The sequence below is a fragment of the Rhinolophus ferrumequinum genome, chromosome 22 (genome assembly GCF_004115265.2).
Source record: "Rhinolophus ferrumequinum isolate MPI-CBG mRhiFer1 chromosome 22, mRhiFer1_v1.p, whole genome shotgun sequence".
Classification (NCBI taxonomy): Eukaryota; Metazoa; Chordata; class Mammalia; order Chiroptera; family Rhinolophidae; genus Rhinolophus; species Rhinolophus ferrumequinum.
In genome coordinates, this window is record NC_046305.1 from 7,169,001 (window position 1) to 7,190,177 (window position 21,177).

The 21,177-nt window shown below is 40.4% G+C and overlaps 1 protein-coding gene across 1 annotated transcript in view; it reads left to right on the top strand.

Moving 5' to 3' along the window:
* Window positions 1–20,081, top strand: part of MROH9 (maestro heat like repeat family member 9) — a 54,706-nt gene extending 34,625 nt beyond the window's left edge. The window contains exons 11-22 of the mRNA XM_033092676.1: window positions 865–1,019; window positions 2,391–2,556; window positions 3,712–3,854; window positions 4,866–5,003; window positions 6,485–6,605; window positions 9,208–9,345; window positions 11,088–11,264; window positions 13,652–13,804; window positions 13,910–14,026; window positions 14,377–14,479; window positions 18,154–18,216; window positions 19,810–20,081. Of these exons, the coding sequence (XP_032948567.1) occupies window positions 865–1,019; window positions 2,391–2,556; window positions 3,712–3,854; window positions 4,866–5,003; window positions 6,485–6,605; window positions 9,208–9,345; window positions 11,088–11,264; window positions 13,652–13,804; window positions 13,910–14,026; window positions 14,377–14,479; window positions 18,154–18,216; window positions 19,810–20,081 (1,746 nt within the window). The remainder of the gene's footprint in view (window positions 1–864; window positions 1,020–2,390; window positions 2,557–3,711; window positions 3,855–4,865; window positions 5,004–6,484; window positions 6,606–9,207; window positions 9,346–11,087; window positions 11,265–13,651; window positions 13,805–13,909; window positions 14,027–14,376; window positions 14,480–18,153; window positions 18,217–19,809) is intronic.
* The last annotated feature ends 1,096 nt before the right edge of the window (window positions 20,082–21,177 follow it).

Genomic DNA, 21,177 nt, shown 5'->3' on the forward strand with positions numbered 1-21,177 from the left:
TGCGGGAGACAATGATGGACTGTCTCCCATTTCAAGTTCTCCTCGGGGTGTACGCGCGGGAAGGAACGCCCTGCACTATTTAACATGAACTTTTTCTTTCATTTGGAGTAGAGGGTTATGCATGAATAATTGAATTGTATATGAGGCAATGACAATGGAATATAAATGGACATCCTCCAACTTCTCAGCGTTTGATGTTTGACGAGTATTTTCAAAATAAGAAGCGAGGTGATCTGGGTGGCTAAAATCTGATGATGAATATACACCCACCGATTTGAGACAAAGTCCCAGGTCTAACTCCAACTCCCCTTATTCAAACATGAGCTAAAGGGGGAAAAAATAAAGCTAATGTGGGACCTATGATTAGAATTTGCAAGATTATGAGTCAGTGTTTACCATTCTGGGCCATTCTTCCAACACATAGTTCACCCCTCATAGTGTGTAGATTCAAGTCTTCTTTAATTGCAAAAAAATTTTGAAGTATATTGTTCCATTGTTATTATGTTCTATTATTTTGACTTTCTTCTTAAAAGATTTAAATTATATATGTGTATGTTTTCTACATTGAGCTTATATGTCATGTAATAAAGTCTACCCTCCAAAACAAACATTTTTTTTTTTTAAAAAAAAAAAAGGGTCTTTCCCCACTATCAATAAATGCACAGGCTTATTCTTCATCTCAATAAATATTTTGCATTGTGTAGTCACACATAAAAGTGTGCTTTCCACTAGCATGAATCTGTGTGTTAATTGCTGCCTTGGTCATTCGGAGAAGCGCTGAATTCTGATGTCCAAGAAATGCCTTGATTTAGAAGGGACCGTGGAGCAGGAGACCCTTGTTGACCTGTGCAATTACTTTTCCAGGTGTCTAAGATTGTGGATACTATTTATATGCAACTGTGTGAAAATTCTCCGCACCAGATGCAGAGCTCTATGTTGCGGGTCATTACCCTGCTGACACGCGCCTCACCCAAGAAGGTCATTTTTCAGTTGATGGACTATCCAGTCCCAGCAGACAAGTAAGGCCGCCCCCCTGGGCCCCATCTGCAAGGGTTTATTTGCAGTGTCCAGAGTCAGACAAACCTGAACCAGTGATGCCCAGTTCCTTTGCTTCTGAAAGAGAGTATCTATTTTTGCATCCCACAGGATGATTGTAAGGCTTAATAAAGATCACGTATGTTATTTATATCCTTGTACAATACCTGGTACACAGTAGACCATCAAGAAATGGTCACGCCACCATTATTTTCTCACTCAGGAACTAAGCACCCACTGTGTGTAAAATATTACCAGCCTTCATGCATTTGGTTGAGGAAAGGGAATATACCCACAGGATATAAGATGGCAGTTGCCAGTGAATCCAGTACAAACAATTTGTACAGAGGAGGTACAGAAAGCAAGATTATTAGAGTTAGGTGAACTTAATTAAAATAGTCACCAGCAGGTCTTGTGCAATAGGAGGTGAAGACTGAGGTAGAAACAACAGGGATTTGGAGTTAAGCTAAATCAGAAACCTAGATCAGCTAGAGGTCTGACCAGAGATAAGGAAATGAGACGCGAGTGGGAGATGTGATGTGCCTGTGCTTTTAAGCGTGGTTCTAAGAGGCAAGAACCCTGGAGTGATGAGCTCTAGAGAACTGGCTATGCCATGTCCTGTGGGACCAGGCCCCATATTAGGAAGCTAAGTGCAGAGACCCCAGCATGGATTAACAAGAGATCAGAAACATACCAGCACGGAGGGGTGTAGCAGTTGTTCAGGTCAGCAATAGAGTAGCCTTGAAGCGTCGCCAGGTGTGTAGGGAGAGGGGCTGGGGGGCTGGAGGTTGAGAGGCCAGGGTCCTAGTCACATCCATGTCACTAATTACATGTGTACCATTTGGCAAATGGCTCGTTCCTCTGAGCCATTCATTTCATTTTAATTTTTTAACTTTGAATTTTATTTTCTAAATGTAATTTTTGAATTCATGTAGCTTTTTTACCTATTATTTTTCCCAGTGGGTGTATTTATTTATATATCAAGTTGCGTTTCCATACCCGTTTTTAAATATTCGAACATCCCTGGACAAACAAGGTCACAAGGTGGGAGGAGCAGAAAATATGGGCTACTCAGTTCTTGACCTTGAGCTGCACAGGTATTTAAATAGCGGTAGGAAATGAACTTGCAGACTTGCAGACTGTGTTTTTATGACTGAAATTCTTCCTCTGTTTTCAAGGACAAGAGACTCAGTGGGGTCATGTGGAAATGGGGATGTTTGTTTGTTTGGGACTTGTCCCCAGTGTCTTTTTTAGTACAGGAAGATGTCAAACTAAGAGAGTCTTCCCGACTCCTCTGGCGGGATTAAGTAGGACATGCAAAGCTTCTGGTTCTGACTGGGGGGTTGTGTTCGCAGCGCTGTGATCCTGATGTTGCAAGCAGCTGGTTCCGAGCCCCACGTCGCCCCACATGTGCTGAAGACAATCTTGTTGATACTGAAAGGAAAGCCTGGGGAAAAACCAGGCAACCTAATGGACAGAAGACGGTTCTCTATCGATGCTACTAATATGATGCCCGTGGCGGTAACTAGTCCCCGTGTTTCTTGTTCCTGCTGTCGTTCTCCTGATCACGAAAATTCCTATCTGCCCTCACACCTAGTCATACTTCCTTGACACAGTCCTGCTCTCATTCATTCATTCCTTCATCCATCCGTCCATCACATATTTACTGAGCGCCTAGTCTGTGCCCCTCCCTGTTCATGAAGCTTCCGTTCTGGTAAGAGACGTCAACAGTGAACCGACACCTATGTTATATGTCAGAAAACAGGAAGCTTAGAAGAGATATAAAATGCTGTGGGGAAAGGAGAGTGACAGGGAGGGTTTCTGTACGTTCGTCAGGGTGGGGTGGGCTCTCTGTAGAGCCAACATCCAATCAGAGACATGAATGACGTGAAGAAGTGAACTTAAGAGACACCTGGGCAGCAGCGTTCTAGACAGAGAGAAGGGCAAAACCCCTGTGGGGATGGGAGCTCACCTGTTGTTGTGTCCGTGAACACCAGGAGGACAAAACACCTGGAGAGAACTGAGAGAGGGTGGCCGTGTAGGAGACGGCATCAGAGGGGTAGACCCCAGCTGCATCACGCACACTTTTAGAGGCATGTGAAGGCCTAATCTCATTTGTGTTCATCAGTATACAACTCCCAAGGACCAAAACCTCCACTCCTGGTGGTAAATTAAAATCTTATAGTGATATCATAGAAAAAGATGGCTGGCACTCCCCAGGTGTGAGGGGGTGGGATGTGTTTTTCTGACGCGGTGGGTATCGCAGTGGTCACTGACCTGGCCAGCCTCCCTTTGGTATCTCGCTGCCCCGGATTGTTTAAGCCCAGGGAGGACCTGTTATTGGGAGGTAATTGGGAGGACGAGTCTTCATGGCCACAGATGAAGGGAGCCTTGGGGTGATTGCCCTCCTTGGGGACCAGCTTGCCTCCCATTGCTTTGGCAGAGGGGGCATTGCTGATAGAGCTTTGGGGGCCCATTACCATAGGGGGCTCAGCATGTCCCTGATTCAAGATGGACTTAGCAGCTGTTACTGAGTGAAGAAATACACGCGCATGCTTCAGGCTTCCTTCAAGGAGGTGGGGGCGGGGTGCAGAGTCCCTCCCTGCCCCTGATGAAGGCTGGCTGGATTCAGAGGAAGATGCTTCCATTCTTGACTCCTTTTTCCTTCCCTTGTAGGCATCCCACGCCCTGTGTACATTGCTGCCTGTTGGTTCGTACAAGAAAGTGGTGGCCCAGTTTTTCCCTGAACTCTTGATGGCCCTCATGTTTCAACTCTTTTACAGCAGCGACATGAGACTGGTGACAGAGGGCAGGCATTTGTGAGATCATAGTGGTTATTTCAGATTGAATAAGAGAGAAGCTTCCAGCTGTCAGTTATTCTACTCCCTTGGGTTCAAGCCTTTAGAATCCCGTGTGCATTCATGTATTACAGTTTGCTGTTCTCTGAAGGGGAAAATACCGTCAGCAAAGGAACTCACCTAAGTCCCTAGGAGTAAGCCAGGACCTTCCCTGAGTGTGTGTGCAGTGTATAAAAAACCACTTTCACAGAACGTGGTTTATTCCTGCTGTAATGGGAAGCCACCAAGGGGAGAGAATTCAGAGAGCAGCGTGCAACCCAAAGCCTGGCAGACACTTTCTAGCTCTGCTCTGTACTCTCTGATAGGGATTGCTCAGGGTAGTTGTACAAGTAGGAAAAAATGATGTGCACGAATGTGCTTTGGGGTGTGTGGGCTTGTGATCGCATGTGGTCATTCTGTCCACACCAGGTGAGGTTCAGCTTTTCCCGTTCGCCCAAGAGAGTAGTTAGCTTGGCAGGTCTCCAGGAAAATCTGAACCCAGCAGTCTGCTATCTGCCCTTATCTGGGGTGGACTTCTAAGCCAGACAGAACTCTCAAACATAGTCAGTCCCATGAGGATTTAATCCACTCTCTTTCAAGCAAACGTACATTAAGTCATCCCAGGTAAATGAGAATATATCCTATTTACTGAAAGCATCCAAGGAAGAAAATCAATAGACGGCTTGAGCGCATTATCACGTCATTTACCATCTTTTGTGAATAAGCTGTTAAGAAGCTAATAAACAGCTAAGCTGCTCTAGGAGTAGTCCTAGATTGTACATGCTACACTTTCAGTTGAATCCCCTGCCCCATCCCATGTACTGTTAATCAAGGGAGAGGAAGAGCATTTAGCAGTCTCCTTCCTTTCAAACATCCCCTTTCCTCAAACCGGCATCCTGCCCAAGATTTCCAGAATGAAAAGGCAGGTCCCATGTACTTAGTTATGTGAAGGCCATTGTCAAGGGATGACTCTGCTCTTCTTTGGGGCCTTAGCTATGCCCGGGATGCACTGAGAATTCTGCTGAATTGCTCTGGACTGCAAGAGGTGGAAATTGCTCTGAAGAAAAAGAATTGCTGGGACGAGTTTTCCCAAGAGCTGTTTGACCACCATGGGGTCTATCTTGTTGCCAAGTAAGAACAGGGGCTCTGGGTCTGCATCCCGCCATCTCCATCTGTCTTCAGTTAAGCCACATGGGAACACAATAAATATCCACCCCAACTTCCAAATCTTGCCTACTGAGCTGAATTGCCATTTGATTTCTACTTCTTCACTCATTTGGAGGGACTTATACTTTGGGATAGTTTTCCCTTTCCTTGCCCACTTACCTGATGACACAGACACCCAACTGCCCTCCCTCCACAGAACAGATCTCTCTTTCAGATACGGACGAGAGGTGAGTCTGCTTTTTCCTTCCTCTCTTGTTCACTGATCCCTGCTCAGGTAGTCATCGATGTGCTCCCACTTGAAGGAGCGTTCAATAAAAATGTATACTCAATAAATTTGGCAAAGTATAATAGAAGGGGACTTTTGGTTTTTTCTTGTACTAGAAAGTTTGGGTTTTTCTCCCCCCCCCCCCACAGCTAGCGTGCTAATAAATAAATAGCAAGCTTCTGATTACAGGGATCAGCTTTTCTGATCAAGAATCAAGATATGTGGCCTTGACAACATAACAGAACGTGTGATGTTGTGAAAGACCCAGAAAGTACATTCCACATGGTCTCTGGGCTCCTGGTGCTTTTAAAACGGCATCTGATTTGCACACAGATTTCAGGAACACATCTCGTTTTGTACAAGTGTAGTGTCACTAGCTAAGAGTCACTCTGCCCTCTTCATATGCAAGGTGAGGCCCACGGGCCAGCAGCAACAGCAATACCTGGGAGTTAAAAATACAAACTCGCATAGCCCACTCAAGACCTTCTGAATCAGAATCGGCATTTTAGCAAGATCCCCGGGGGATTTCTAAGCACATGAAAGTCTGAGAAACACCCGTTTCGAATATGAACCTGGAGTTCTCTGTCACATCATCCTTCCCAATCTTGTCACTACAGATCTGATCCAGGCCAGTGTGTCAGGACAACTGTGAGCCTGGCCACTGGCCAAGTGTGTCCTGGAAAATGGCTTAGGGAATCAGGGCTCACCACCTCTTCTCCAGAGTAACCCCGGGGACCCTTAAACTCTCTTCTTCCTTATATCATTCAAAGGAAGGACTGGGTCTAAAACCCACAAAGGTGGCCCGCATGGCCATCCTAAATTGCCAAGATATATATTTTGCACTGTTTCTTTTCTTTCCTGTGGTCCAGCACTCATGGGAGCTTGTGGTAATTAATACAAGGCATTCTGTTCTGTGGCAGAGGATGGGAGAATGGGATTGGCAGCGGTGTTGATAAAAGAGATGTTACCAGTGATCCAAGTACTTCCCGAGAGTCTGTGTAGAATTTATACCAGGGCTGAGTTTACCGTGGATTGGGGAATTCGAGAGTATATCTTCCTTGTTGTCTGGGTGGTATGAAATAGAAGGATAATAATTCTCTCTGTACTATCATTACCATTTGCTGGTGTGGAAAGTGTTTTCATCTGCTTTGCTAATTCAGTGCCTTCTTCTCCTTTGCAGAACTCTCAGTGACTATAACTTTCCACAGTTCCCAGAGACCTTGCATTATCTCCACAAGCTCTCGGTGGAAGGTCCGAGATGGTCAGAGGACAGTGTTATCACAGTCATTTTCCTCACTGAAGTGAGTTTTATTAGAAGACTGTGGACAGCTGAATTCTCACTCCCTTTTCTTACCCAAACTTAAGTCAACACTGCAACCTTTTCTTGCCCTCTCTGAATATTGATTTTTACCATGAGTTCAGACAATGATAGACATCTGAATTTGAGGGGGTGAAGAGGAGGTATTAAGAGATCTGACTTATGGGAGGGCTGTCCCTTCAGCCTGCTCCAAGAGTTAATTGGAGTTTATTGTGTCTTAGGGGTATGGATTTGCACAAACACTAATTATATTCATACATTTCTTCTGCATGCTTGTTAATGTATTATAATATATTGAGGAATAACTGAGTTCGCTAAAGATGGTAGGTAACATCTGGGATCTAAATGATACTTCAGACTATCTGGGGGAAAAAAAGAAGAAAGAATGGGCCAAATAACTAGGTAAAATGAAGACATACAACTATATTACTCTGTATGTGAATATTACACCATATATTGTAATGGCAAACTAGAGTCAAGCAAATTGAGGAAATTCTTTTGAATCTAACTTTAGTTTTGGCTAAATAACTACCTATCCCAGTATCATTTAATTAATAAGCATTAAATTCACTACTGACTGGTGATACCACCTTTGTTTAATTATTATTTTAATTATTAATTTTATTATTAATTGCATACACTCACACATGCATACACACAAACACACATATTAGGGTCTGTCTCAGGTTATTCTGTTAGGTTCCATTTATTTTTCATTCTTGTGGAAGTATCATGCTATTGAATTATGGCCATTTGCAAATACATTTTAATATCTAGCAAAGCAACTTTCCCTCAACTCTCTTCTTTTCAACATTGCTTTAGTCTTTCCTATATATTTGTTTCTCTAGCTAAATTTTAAAATAACTTTGCCAGGTTTAAAAGAAAAAAAAACTTTTTCTGAATTTATTATTGTAATTACATTAAAGCTATGAATTTTTTTAGGAATGTTTGATATTTTGTAATATTTTCACTTCTCTTTTTTATTCACTATTTTGACATTTTCTTATAAATTTTACATATCAATTTTGGAATTATTAAGTAGCTTATATTATTTTAAATTGTTAGTGTGAAGGTAGCCTTTTCCATTAGATTTTTGAGTTCCTTACTGCTGGATGTTCAGGAAATTTAAACTACCATTTTGAATTCAGAACTTTCCTGTGCTCTCATAGTAATTCTAATAACATTTTACTTGATTCTCTTAGGTTTTCTATTTCCCTATATGATCCTAACGTATGACAAATGAGGATAATATTGTTACTTCTGTTTAAATCATTACTGTCATTTCCGTGAATCATGCGTTTATGCCTCAGCCTTTCATTTAAAGTTCCATTTTGTGAATAATCTGATCTCTTCTTCGCCCATTTACCTATCATGACCTTAGCATTTTTTCTCAATGAACTGTCTGATTATCTGTCGCTCCCCCTCTCTCACACACACACACAAATTTGTGAAGGATACGAAGTAACCTACAAACATAGTGCTTGGACTTCACCTCCTTAGCAAGATATATTCTAAGCACAAAAATCTTTTTAAAAAATATTCACTTTTCCTCAGGAGGTTTATTGATATTGTATGTTGATATCATGACGTCAAAACTATGATAGGCATTATATAACAGAAAGCAAATATGTAAGTAGAAATATTAATGCTATCCGGTACCAAGGTTTTCCAGGTAAGAGAAAGAGGAGGCAAACACAAAACTGTAAAAAGTTAACATAAACTCTGCTATTTGATATTTGAATTGACGATAGCAACATAGTCTAAATGAACTCATGACTTAGAAAAGTATTTCCTAGCTCAAGTAAAGGCTCAGAAGACACAATATGCCAACAGCAATGAGCTAGTACCCAATGGTTTCTCAATACCATTACTCACTAAAAGGAACCGTGTTTCCTTAAAGAAATGGATGGTTTCACGGGGCAAGAAAAATATTAGATGAGCCTCGGACATCTAATTTTTCCACAAGCAAAGAAGCGCTCAAAAATAGATGGGTCATATCAAAAGGACACAAGAGTTAACTTGTGTCCTCCAAGTTTGAGGACCAAAAGAAATAATAACTGCAAATAACTGTAATATGTTGAAAAAAAATTTAATGAGTGAATCCTTGGTCATACTCAAAATTGGAAAGTTCGGAGAGGGAGAGGGAGAGGAAAAAGGAGGGAGGGAGGGAGAGACAGAAAGAGAGAGAGAGAAGAGAGATGCCAGCCAGTAAATGTAGAGAGAATGTTAGAAGTAGAAAAATCACCATTTTGTAAGTCCCAGTGTAATAACTGAATGAAGAAAAGATCATCAAAGAATTTTAAAACCATTAAAATTAAAAAGTTGTTGGAAAACGGAATATTCACATGACACCAAATTATTACCCCACAGAGTAGTTACTAATTATAAAAGGAAAACAGGCCTTTACTGTTTGATAGGTGGTGATGTGAGCACAGAAATATTTGTAGGAGTACACATAAGTATTTGGAGTTTTCGTGTGACTTGTGTTCCAGTTTTACTGAAAATGTCTTGATTTTTACAACTGAAGCAAAAATCATGCATTAGCCTTCACTCTGCTTATGAATTTATTAGCTGTTTTCTTTCAGCTTCTGAACAGCTTCTTCAAGGACCCATTCCCAGAAGAATTTTTGGTTCTCTTCAGAAACTGGGTCAATGACTCCAATCCTGCAGTGAGCAAACTGAGCCTTCAGAAAATCGCCAGCATGGCGCCAGTTGTCAATCAGGTACGTGTGTGTGCCATTTGTGACTGCCAGCACCATCAAAGTCGTAATCTGAAATTGCTATCGCTCAAAGTCCCTGCTGATATTTTACCAATAAGGGAGCTGGGTTGAATGGAAGGGATGTGTTAAGTTAGTGGCTTTATCACTTTATTTATATTTTTCCCAGAAAACCATTCATTGCACCCAGAATTTATCAGCATCGCCTCACGTGAATATCCTTTTTACAGCCTAAACCACACACACACACACACACACACACACACACACACACACACGTTAATTTCCCCTCCAACACAGACACACATGCATGCACACTACTTACTATCCCAAAGCGCTCACTTAAAATTTGTCTTCCACTTATAACACTTTCCTCCTTCACTGACACATGGTCACATATTTCTCCTTGTTCAACGATCAGCTCAAGTCCAACTTCACTGACTATTCTGATTTCTAGCAGCTTCATGTCTCTCAGAACCACATCAACTACAAGCACTCGCTCACGTAATGTTTTATAACAGGGCTTCTCCAGTATAATTCGGAACCAGCAGCACTGGCATCTCCTGGAAACCGGTTAAACTTGAGAACCACCGTCTTGTATCGGTTCCCACTGAGTCATGTGACTACACTAGCCTCCCAGGAAAATTGAACCTACGCATACCCCTATGTTTTGTACCCCCCTTGTAAATTTCAAAGTACCCTGCACAATGCTGAGAGCGTAGAGAGTCCATAAATCATTTTTGATTTAATAATACATTTAATAATAAATCCTTGTTTATTTATTCAGCATAGTCTTTGAAAGCTTAAAGCCTGTCCGTGGACCCCCGTTTTGCATTTAGAATGAAATGACCCGTGGTCTACTTGCTTTAAATAAATCATACAAGTCAACGTACATTGTTTTAGTGAACAGAAAGTTATTTATTGCCTTGTCTAGAGCTCTTCCCAAAGTTAACAACTGAAAGGGAGATTGTATGTCAAGGCTATCTAGGACAGTGACCTGCACTGAAGTATCACACACCTCATGTCACATATTGGTAAAGACTCAACTCTCCAGCCAGACACAAGTGGCCTCTGGCTATTATTTTGGCAAACAGTATGTGTTTATTTCTTTTCCTTCATTTCTTTCCAGCCTTTCTTTCTCTCTGTTGGTGTCTCCTGTTCATGTTTTTCCTTGCTTTATATTCAGTCTGTCTCTGATCTGCAGTTGACTCCCATGACCTGGCTCAGCAGCTTAGCAGGTCTCACGTGCAAACAGGTCACTGTCACCTCGTTTAGAGGTCATACTGCCTGTGGTGTGTACCAGTTCAGTGGAAATAAGGCCACTTTCCCTGGTGTAAATACTCCCACCAGGGCTAATTTCAAGCTACCAAAGGGAAGGCACTGCACATGGAGTTGGAAAGAGATACACATGGTTATTTAACATTCCCACCATACAGATACAATATATGTAAACAACCTCAAGGGCATCTAAGAGTAAAATGTAGCAAAATCAATAGGGAGTGATACATTTCGAGTATTTATTACTATTGTTGTTGTTGTTTTTCTTTCTAAATTTATAAAATTTCATTTTTAATAGTGACGTTAATTTACCGATCAGCTTACAAAATTTGTGACAATGGACACTTGTGAGCCGGCTGCAGCTCACCACTGCATGCTGCTCAAATTCACAGGTGTGCATACCTCATGCTAGCTCAAGTCTCCTTCTCGTTCCTTCCGAAACGCCACCATTTCCCTCTTTTTATATGTAGATAGAAAACGTCTGCAGCTTATTACTATCCATCCTGAATGCCTTCCTTTCCAAAGACAAGACGGTTGTTAGTCAGGCTCTGCTCACCCTTCGGAGACTCTTGGGCAAGCTGGACAAGGTGACCTATTCCTCCTTGTGTACCAGGATTGCTTCCAGCTACTGTCCTCTCATGGATCACGTGAGTGACACAGTCAGAGGCGTGAGGTCATTCGGTGTTAGAGTTCCGCTGAAGCCCCAGTGAGGCAATGATGTTACATCCCAGAATAAGTCCACGGGCGATAGTCACATTGTGCACAGCTACCATGTCTTTTCCAAAGAGAACAATACTAGGCAGCTAAGTACTGTCTTGTTTTTTCTTAACTACACTATGAGAACCTGAAAAAGTCTCCCCATAAAAAAGGAGAATGACAGAATAGCCTCTGTCCTTGGATGAAAGAGGAATTTAATTTAGTGACTGGTTAACCCTGGATCTGGACTTCCTGGGTTCAAATCCCCATTCTGCCTCTTACTACCTGTGAAATCTTACGCAAGTGATTCAGTTTCTTAGTGCTTCTATCTCCTACCTATAAAACAGAAAGTGTAACAGATGTCTTATGGTGATTAGAGGTGACATATGTACTACCCAGAGATGTTTGTTATCGTCATAAAAAACTTGACTTAAAAAGTATCTCATCAGAAAGTTGTGCATTTTGAAAATTCTCATTTTGGTAGATGTTCCAGACAAGGTGGATGAGAGTAGTCTATTTTACTAAGCAAAAACACTTACTTCGGTATGCTGTAGGGAACCCATGTATATTTAAAGACTTCTATAATAAATTGTTTGTGAACCAGAGAATTATTTCATAGCAAATCATCTTGCCAGAATTTATAAGTTCTTAATTATTCAGATTTCATTGAAGAGCACAATATTGTTAAATTATAGAAAGAAAGAATTTGGTGCCAAAAATTATTTTTATAAGGGCATACTGATAATAAGAGTGGTTAAAATTTACTGTGCATTTATTACGTACCAGGCACTGTTCTAAGGGATTTACATGCACTATTTCATATAATTCTCTTAAAAACTTTATTACTATTATCCAGGTTACATATAAGGAAACTGAGGCAAACAGAAATGAATTTTTGGCCCATTTCACAAAGCTAATAAGTAGTTAGAATGTCCATGTAAAAAATTATATTCAAAATAAAAACATTTTGAGAGAAAAAAACTAAATCAAATACATCATCAAACCAAACCAAATGAAAAGAAAGAAAACTAAAGAGAACAGAAGTTATCAAGTATCAATTTTACCCTAAGTCGTTCCTTAGAGGTAGAGTATTTGAAAAATATTTGGATACAATGCACCTGTTCCTATGTTCCTCCATGTTAAAAGGAAAAAAAAAACGGTGCCCGCATTTAACCTATGGAGGACAAAACTGGGATTTCACCAGGTTTGGGGACCGCAAAGCTCCTTCCACTGGTCCGTATAGCCCTTTAGAGGTTACCATGTCTTCCTGTAGTCCAGGGATAGAAACAGGTAGCCTGCAGATGAATGCAATTTACTGGGGTGTTAAGTTTACCCTTCAAACAGTATAAGTTTGATATTTTTTAAACAGAGAGAATTCTCACAAAAATATGAATTGTGAATGAAATGTCAGAAGTTCAGGGAATACTGGAGGCCACAAACACACTTGGCCACAGTCTGTGGGAGCAGGGGGTCCTCTGAGAGGCCAGGGCTCTCCTCTGTCCGAGTCTCCATCATCACCCAGCTCTTCTTAAATGTGACCCACCTGTTCATTTATGACTGCATCACTGTCCAGCCCCTGTGACATATGATATAATTACCACTGCTTTAGGTTTAGGCTTTGATCCCAGCAATTACCTCTGGGAAGGAACATATGAAGCTGTATTAGCCATTTGTATTTTGTTGGGAATATATCCGATATATTCCTGAGAACAGACAGGAAGAGATTTAAAAAAAAAAATGAAATCATAAACATTTCTTAAAAACTGGAAGATATTATATTTTTAAAAATTAACCCCTTCCTCCGACTTGCAACTTTTCTCTTCTAGAATCTTTATAGAATCACCATTCTATTTGGCCTAAGCAAGCCCTGGGAAATCTGGTTCTATGCCAGGACACAAGGAACTCTCAGGGGTATTTACTGGCCACTCTGCCAAAGACTCCTGCATTTGAACACAGTGTGGTCACTTTAAGTATCTTTACGGAAATTATCTCCAAGTTATACAGATTATTGCAGTTTCTATTTTTAAGACATTATTAGCTACTGTCTTCCTAAATTTAAGAAACTTACTTTTCACAGGGGATTTTTTTTTTTTAATGCTATGTGAATTTTGGTAAGCAAATCTTATTTTAGAATCAAAGAGCTGACTACTTAGAGCTGAGGTGAATCTTTTGTAAAAACAAATGATAATAATTTCATATATATGTCTAACATACGTAGTATGTATACTGATATATACATACACGTGTATAAATATATATGAAAGTATATATCACACTGTCTACAGAAAGACGCCCTGGTAGCACCCTCACGTGAGGCTTTTCTGTGTACATTTTCCAGAGCAATGGGGGCATTCGGAGTATGGCCATCCAACACTTCGGTGAATTAATCAAGGACATGAATCACTACACCTGGATGCTGAATCCTGTGGTTCTCAAAGGCTTGGTGCCTCTGATCCTGTTTCTGGAGGATACAGATATAAGAGTCGTCAATGTAAGTCTTGTGGTCTTGTTTTGTTTCCTGTGGCACGAGAGAGAATCGCAGTGTTTTATGTTAATGCCACAAAAAGAGGTCCTTACTGACAGTTTTCTCTCACAGGCCTGTAAATATACATTAGCAATCTGTGTTTCCGAATTAAAATGGTCACCGACGTTTTTGCTCAACGATCAATGTTACAATTTTGAGCAGGTCGTGCTCAACTTCTGTAACAATCTGGTAAGTGGCCCTTCAGTGTTTAGTACCAAAGAGCTACAGAAAGAACATGAAAGGATATCCAAAGTCATGAAGTGTGGTGGGGAGATGGGGGATCCTGGAGGAGTGTGAAGAAAACACAATAAATGCGTGGTAATAGCTAGGTTACAACCAAAGGTTACAAACACAAGGGTGGGGGTGGGAAGCATATATTAAACTGAAGAATATCTGCAAGCAGGAGCGTAAATCTCGTACACAGAAATCCCACGTTTTAAACTGGCCCTGATTTAGTATAAACAACCACATTTTCTCTGCAAGCCTCTCTGAAGGGAGCAACAATTGAGAGAACTTTATTTTTTCCGTTTCATTCCCAGCTCATTTCACATGGGAACTACATTACAGATTTGATCGCTGACACCTTAGGATTCCTGGGGAGCTCCCAAGCATATCTGAGGAGAGCATCACTTATTTTAATAGGTAAATAAAATTCAATTCTCATTTCCTAATTTGTCTGAGACAGTAGAGCTGGAAGTCTTCCTTTAAAAAAAAAAAAAGATCTTTGTTTGTGATGGACAGCACGCTTCATGATGATATCTATGATGAATAGAGGTTAGTATGTGTGGTGAGAATAAAGTTCTATTCTATAATACACAGTGAGTATAGCTATGTGATTAGATTCCTATACAAAGGTGTATTCAACAAGGATGATTTCAGAATTTAAGATGCTCCTTATTCTCCATCACTGCTATAAAATCACTACCCAAGGAATAAGAATAATATCTAAAAATATAAACACCGTCTTCCACAAAACTTGGACATCTGTAAGCACAAACTACAACAGGTGAGGAAGACTACCAAATCAAGTAAAGTTAAAAAAGAAAAATGTAAAAAAAAAAATAATGTAGGGTTGGGGGGAGTGCTGGAAGATTCTAAGGGAAGATAAATGTTTTGATCTTGGACAAACTTGACCAAACAGGTTTTTTTCCCACTAGAGTCTTACCATGAAGATACAAAATCCTTCACTTGTAATGACAGGAAGTGAGTTCCCAACTTGGTAATGGACTCTTTCCTTGCCCCTATTTGGCAGCAAGGAGTAGCAGAGACACCAAGGAATCAGAAAATGCACAGCCATGTGGTTCATGGAGAGAATAATCTGCCAGTTAGGGGAGAAGACAAACTGAATTATGATCAGCACTGGAGCTCATGATCTGTGTTGATAAAAGTAAAGGAACACACACACACACACACACACACACACACACACACACACACACCTGTGTCACAAGAACTTTATTTCAAACCAGACAGAATTCCCGCTACCCTGCATTCTACCCTCATACTTTCCACAAACAGTCCTCTGTATATATACAATTCAAGATCCAAAAATAAGTCAATGTAGAAAAGAAAATGGTATTATCTTTCTACAGAGGTATTTCCAAGGGGAAAAGAGAAGAAAGAAGAAAAATAAATTTTAGGAAGTGTTTCTACAGAGCAGATGAAAATCATGAGCCGTTATTTCCATGAATCCAAAACATTTTTAAGATCAAGATCTAAAGGACAGATGCAAGCACACAGTCAATATGTGACGGGGTAGTGGGAGCAAGTATAGGGGACAGTATAAGAAAAAATACATAACTGTCACGAAAAAACTACATTGCAACCAGCAGAAGAGAAAATATATATTGTTGATAACCCAGTAAGGAACAAGGAGACAGGGTTGAGAAATGCTAGCAAAATGAAATGAAAACCAGGAAGAAACAGTTTGAAAAATTAAGGAGCAGTGATAGATATAGAAGATAGATGAAAGAAATGTAAATATGCATAAATGAAGAAAAGAAATAAACAGGAGAAGCATTCAAAGATACAATTTAAGAAGTAAAAAAAAAGACTTGATTAAATAAACTTGATTAAATATACATATAAATGGTAAATCATTTTTCAAGAACTATTTTATACAGAATGCAGCATTAAGATATTTCCTAATATAATCACGGAATTTCAGAGTTACAAAGTCTCCTGTAAGTTAAAAAATAAATAAATCTGGCATTAGATTTCTTCACTTCAGTATTCAACTCTAAAATATAATAGAATGATACCTACAAAATCCTCAGTGAAAAGAAAACTGTTACTGATGAATTTTATATTCAGCAAAATTATATCCAACTATGAAGATCGCAGGAAAACATTTTCAAGAACTTGGGATAAATCATTGCCATGAATCCTTCTTGAAGAAATCATTAAAACATGGAATTCAGCCAACTGAAGAATGAATGGATAAACTATTGCAAAAGCACATGCAATATCTACTTAACTGTAGGACTTCCATCTTCCAATCCATTCTCCACTATTTTTTGCTTTTCTCCAGGCCTCGAGAGGCTGACTTCTATGGTCTACTCTCCCAAGCTCCTTGCCAGTTTGCTTTCCAGGTTGGTACAGCATTTAATGCCCATTTGTGCATTTAATGGGCAAGGGTAGGCTTAATATTCAGTAATAATGGTGACAGTGTTACTCGCAAATTGTCGCATTAAGAATCCCCCACTGACCACCTGTTGAGAAACACTGATCAACGAGCTCAATAAAACTGAAAAAAAAATACCAATAGATAATTTCATAGATCTTGAAAAGCTGATTCGAAATGTATATGGAAGAGCGAAACGCCAACATCCTCCTGAAGAAAAAATGAGGGCTACTCGTCCCACCAGATACAAAGATTTATTATAAAGTCGCAGAATTTTAGACAGTCTGTTACACAAGCCAAGACGAGCAGACTTATGAAACAGAATGAAAAGCCTACAAACAGATCTGCATATCTGCAGTGATCCTGCTAGGCAGTCGGAGAGGACAGTTTTTTCTCTTAACGATGCTGGCTCAATTGCACAGGTATATAAAACATACCTTGAGCTCTACTACGTGCCATATCATTGCAAAAGTGAGAAAGGCAAAACAGTAAAGCTTCTAGAAGTAAATAAAGGAGAATACCTTCATGATATTCTTGAGGCAGGCCAAGATTTCCTATCAGGACCCCCCGAAATTCACTAACCATAAATAAAAAGATGGTAAGTTGGACTACATTAAAATGAAAGACTTCTGTTCATCAAAAAAAGAAAAAAAAAAAGAAAAAGAAAAGGTCTAGCCCTGGAGTAGAAGATATTTGTAAGGCATATTAACACTGAAAAAGATTAGCATCCAGAATAAAAAATGCCTACAAATAAATACGATAAAGACAGACAATGCAATTATAAAAACAGGAAAGCGACTCACCCGAATAGGTATGTCACAAATGGAATACCCAGAGGTCCAGTAAACATACAAAGCTCTTATGAATCATCACAAAAAAACAAATTAAAATCACAGGGTGACACTCCCACCAAACCCATGAGAATGACTAAAGGGAAAAGGATTAAAACTGCATACCAAAAGCCATGTACAGAAATGCCCATCATAATCTCATTCTTCACAAGAGTCGCAAACTGGAAATGACACATTGTCCATCCTCAGCAGAATGGATTTGAAAACTGCTGCATTCCCAGGATGGAATACCACACAGCAGGGGTCAGCAAACTCTTTCTGGAAAAGGCCCGACGGTGCTTGGAGTATCATGGGGTCTGTGTCGCAATCACTAGACTCTGCTGTTGTGGGTGACAGCAGCCGGCAATAATATGGACACAAAGGAACCCATGAGCATGGCTGGGTTCCAGGAAAACTTCACTGGCCAACCTCTGCCACGTAGCAATGGAAATGAATGAACTACCACTCCATTAAAGAACAGGGATGCAGCTCAGGAAATGTTGAGCAAAAGAAGGCAGACACAAAAGAATGTATTCTGAAGGACAGAGGAGCAGACGGAAAGGGCATGAGGGAGACTTCTGGGATGCCAGTAATAGTCTATTTAGTAACTAAGGTGGCAGCTAGCAGTGCTCGCTTTGTTTTCATTCACTGAGCTAGGCAACTACGACGTAGGCACATTTATACACATCACAGATATTTCAATAAAGAATTGTATTAAATTAGTAAGTATTGGGGAACACTAAAAGAGACCTCAAGGATAATCTACAGATGCTTTGCTTTGAAGAAACCAATGCAGGTAGCCAGGTGACCCTGGAGAATGTATTTTTTTCATAATGTATTTGGGGATTTTATTTTGTGCACAGGCTACTTGGCAACATTGGGTGGCCATTTACTGTTCAAAGATGAACTTCAAGTCATGTTTGAGGGTAAGTGTTGAAGTTATAATGAACTCTTTTTGTTTGGGTCTAAATAAATTCACTATTTGTGATTCTATTTGCATGAGTCCTGCAACGGTGCTGGGGGTCGGGGGAGGGTGGTGGTTAGTGGGGAATCAATGGAAGGACTGGGTTAAGGGGCATCCTTTTTTCTTTTCTCTGTCTCTCTCTCTGTCTCTCTCTCTGTCTCTCTCTGTCTCTGTCTCTCTCTGTCTCTCTCTCTCTCTCTCTCTCTCTCCCTCCCCCCCGGCTTATCATCCTAGAGCCCATTAGGAACCACAGAGAATTGAGGACTCACTCACTCATTCGTTCAACAAATATTTTTCCAGCACCTGCTATGTGACAGCACTATTCTAGCTGCTGGGGATACACAGCAAACACAACAAAAACACAGTCCACTCCTTCAGAGAATTTATATTTTAGAAGATAGCCGTGTACATCTGCACCAGAGGGAATTAAAGACGGGTATTGTTTATTCTACCAAAATGTGTGGATCTTTGGCATCTCTCTATTTCCCCAACGGGATCAGAATTACAAACAGGTGAAGGTAGAAAAGAGGGTGGCTGCCTATTTTTCCAATAATAGAATTTATTTTTTAGAACAGTTTTAGATTTACAGCAACATGGAGTGGAAGATACAGATTTCCATGTGCCCCTCCCACCCCCACACGTCCACAGCCTCCCCCGTTATCAACATCCCTCACCAGAGTGTACATTGATTACAGTTCATCTTCCTTTTTCATTCATCCATTCATTCACTCATTTATTCAACGCATATTTATTGACTGCCTGCTAAATGCTAAGCATTATAGTTCTCCCCCTATGTCTCTCAGAATCGATTTCTTCTTTCTCTCCTCCTCCTGCTCCGTCTCTCTCTCTCTCTCTTTTTGTCTAAATTTCTCCCCCTTTACCCTATTTCTTTTTAAGAAAGAGTTTCCCACAAGCCCAATATCTGGAAATAATGATATTAGCACATTGGTATATGTATATATATATTAGGTTGATGCAAAAGTAAGTGTGGGTTTTGCAATTTTTTTAACCTTTTAAACTGCAATTACTTTTGCATCAGTCTAATATAATCCCAGACATTTTTAAAGAACATGTTATTACATAGTTAGTTTCTAAAACTATAACTTTTTTTCACTTATTCATGTATCATAAATATCTTCTCACGTCAAGAAACATGGGTCTGCATCACCAAGTTAATACATGTGTGCTATTTCATTTTATGATATTCCTAATTATTAACTAGTTCCCTAGTGATGAACTTGCAGACTAAGTCCAACTTTGGTCATGATTCTGAGCAATATTGAACCTCTTCGTGAATATATGCTTATGCTATCCAGCAGAAGGCTCAGCACCTGATAGACACTCAATAAATGTCTAGTGACTATTTCCACCTTGGGTTTCACGATGTCTGAATTAAGCTTCCTGGATGCTGGTAGTCAAAGTAATGAAAATTGTGGGGGTGGGGGAGGGGCAGGCAAAGGAGGACCATGAAAGGAGGTGGGACTGTTTAGGGTTAGAGCTTCTCAGATTGTGAGAGAAATGCCTTGAATGGGGGGGGGCCCTTCTGCCATTACAGCTATTGAGCCACTGCATCGGGATAAGGATCCTGTCATCAGGGAGCTGGCACAGACGACCTACAAACTTTTTAAGAAAGTGGCCCATAAATTGACCTCCTCAAATATTAAACAAAGCTTCCAAAAAATGTTTAGCTTCATCTACATCAAAAAATTGAAGCCTCTTTATAATTATAACGGCACCAACAACCTGACATACAGTCCTGCAGGGATTAAAGAAACCAAGAATGATAAGAAACGCCCCATATACGAGATTTACGAAGACATTTGGTGAAAAAATAAGAGGTTCTCCAGTGCCTCGGAGTACAACTCAGAAGAGGAATGATTTTCTTTTCCCTCTTGTTCACTTGAGTCTATTTGTAAGTGCTTCTCTGAAGGATGGTAGAAGCCTTTTTACTGTTTCTTCTTAATTGTCTTCAAATATAGAAATCTGTTGTCTGTCTAGGTCTGACAGTGATCAGAAGACTTACTTCATCAAACCCACTAATAAAATTGAAAAATCATATAAGCAAAGTGTTTGATGAGAAGCTCTTGGAACTCGATTCAATCAATAAGCATCTATGGAACACCTTGTAAGGGACCAGACACTGTGTTACCAGACATTGGGGACATTTGGATAACACAGGTCATCCTCAGGAAGGTCACAGTCTAGTGACACACAATGTGGTTATTTCCATCCTGCTGGGATGAAGGGGGAGGAAAGGGGTCTCGGGGTGGGGAGAGAGAGGGGAGCAGGGAAAGGCGTTCCAAGTAGAGACATTGAGGCAAGAAGAGGGGGTGCGGGAAGCTGGAGAGTTTGTTGTGGATACAAGTGGGTAAGTAAAGAAGAATGGGGAGAGCTGAGACCCGGGCGAACATTATGCTGTGCTAATGGCTTTAAACTTAAAAACCTTGAAATGAAAGCAGGATAATCAATCATAGTTAGTGGTCTCCCATTGCCATCAGGATCCAACCTAACACTTCGTCCTGGTTTATAAGAAAGTTGACATATAAACGTTGACCTTCAGTGACCTTGCTTGATTTAAGGTTCCAGTCTCATTTCATACCCTCCTCCCACTCCTGGATTCCCACCCTCACGTATGTGATTTTAACACAGAGGACATAATATTAAAAAGTGTTGGCGAAGTATCAGACACAATAAAAGGCAAAAAGAGAATACAATATCACTGAGGTAGTAACTGCAGAAGGAGCTACCACCTGCGGGCCTGAAGAGACTGGATTATTGAAACTGAGAGGCTTCCACGGAAAGGGCAGAGCTGGGACCTCACCTGGAGCAGGGTGGCAGCTGGCTGGTGCCAATCTCTCTGAGGCAGCATAAAGAAACTGATCCTAGGATTACTGGAACCACTGTCCACAGGAATTAGCTATGG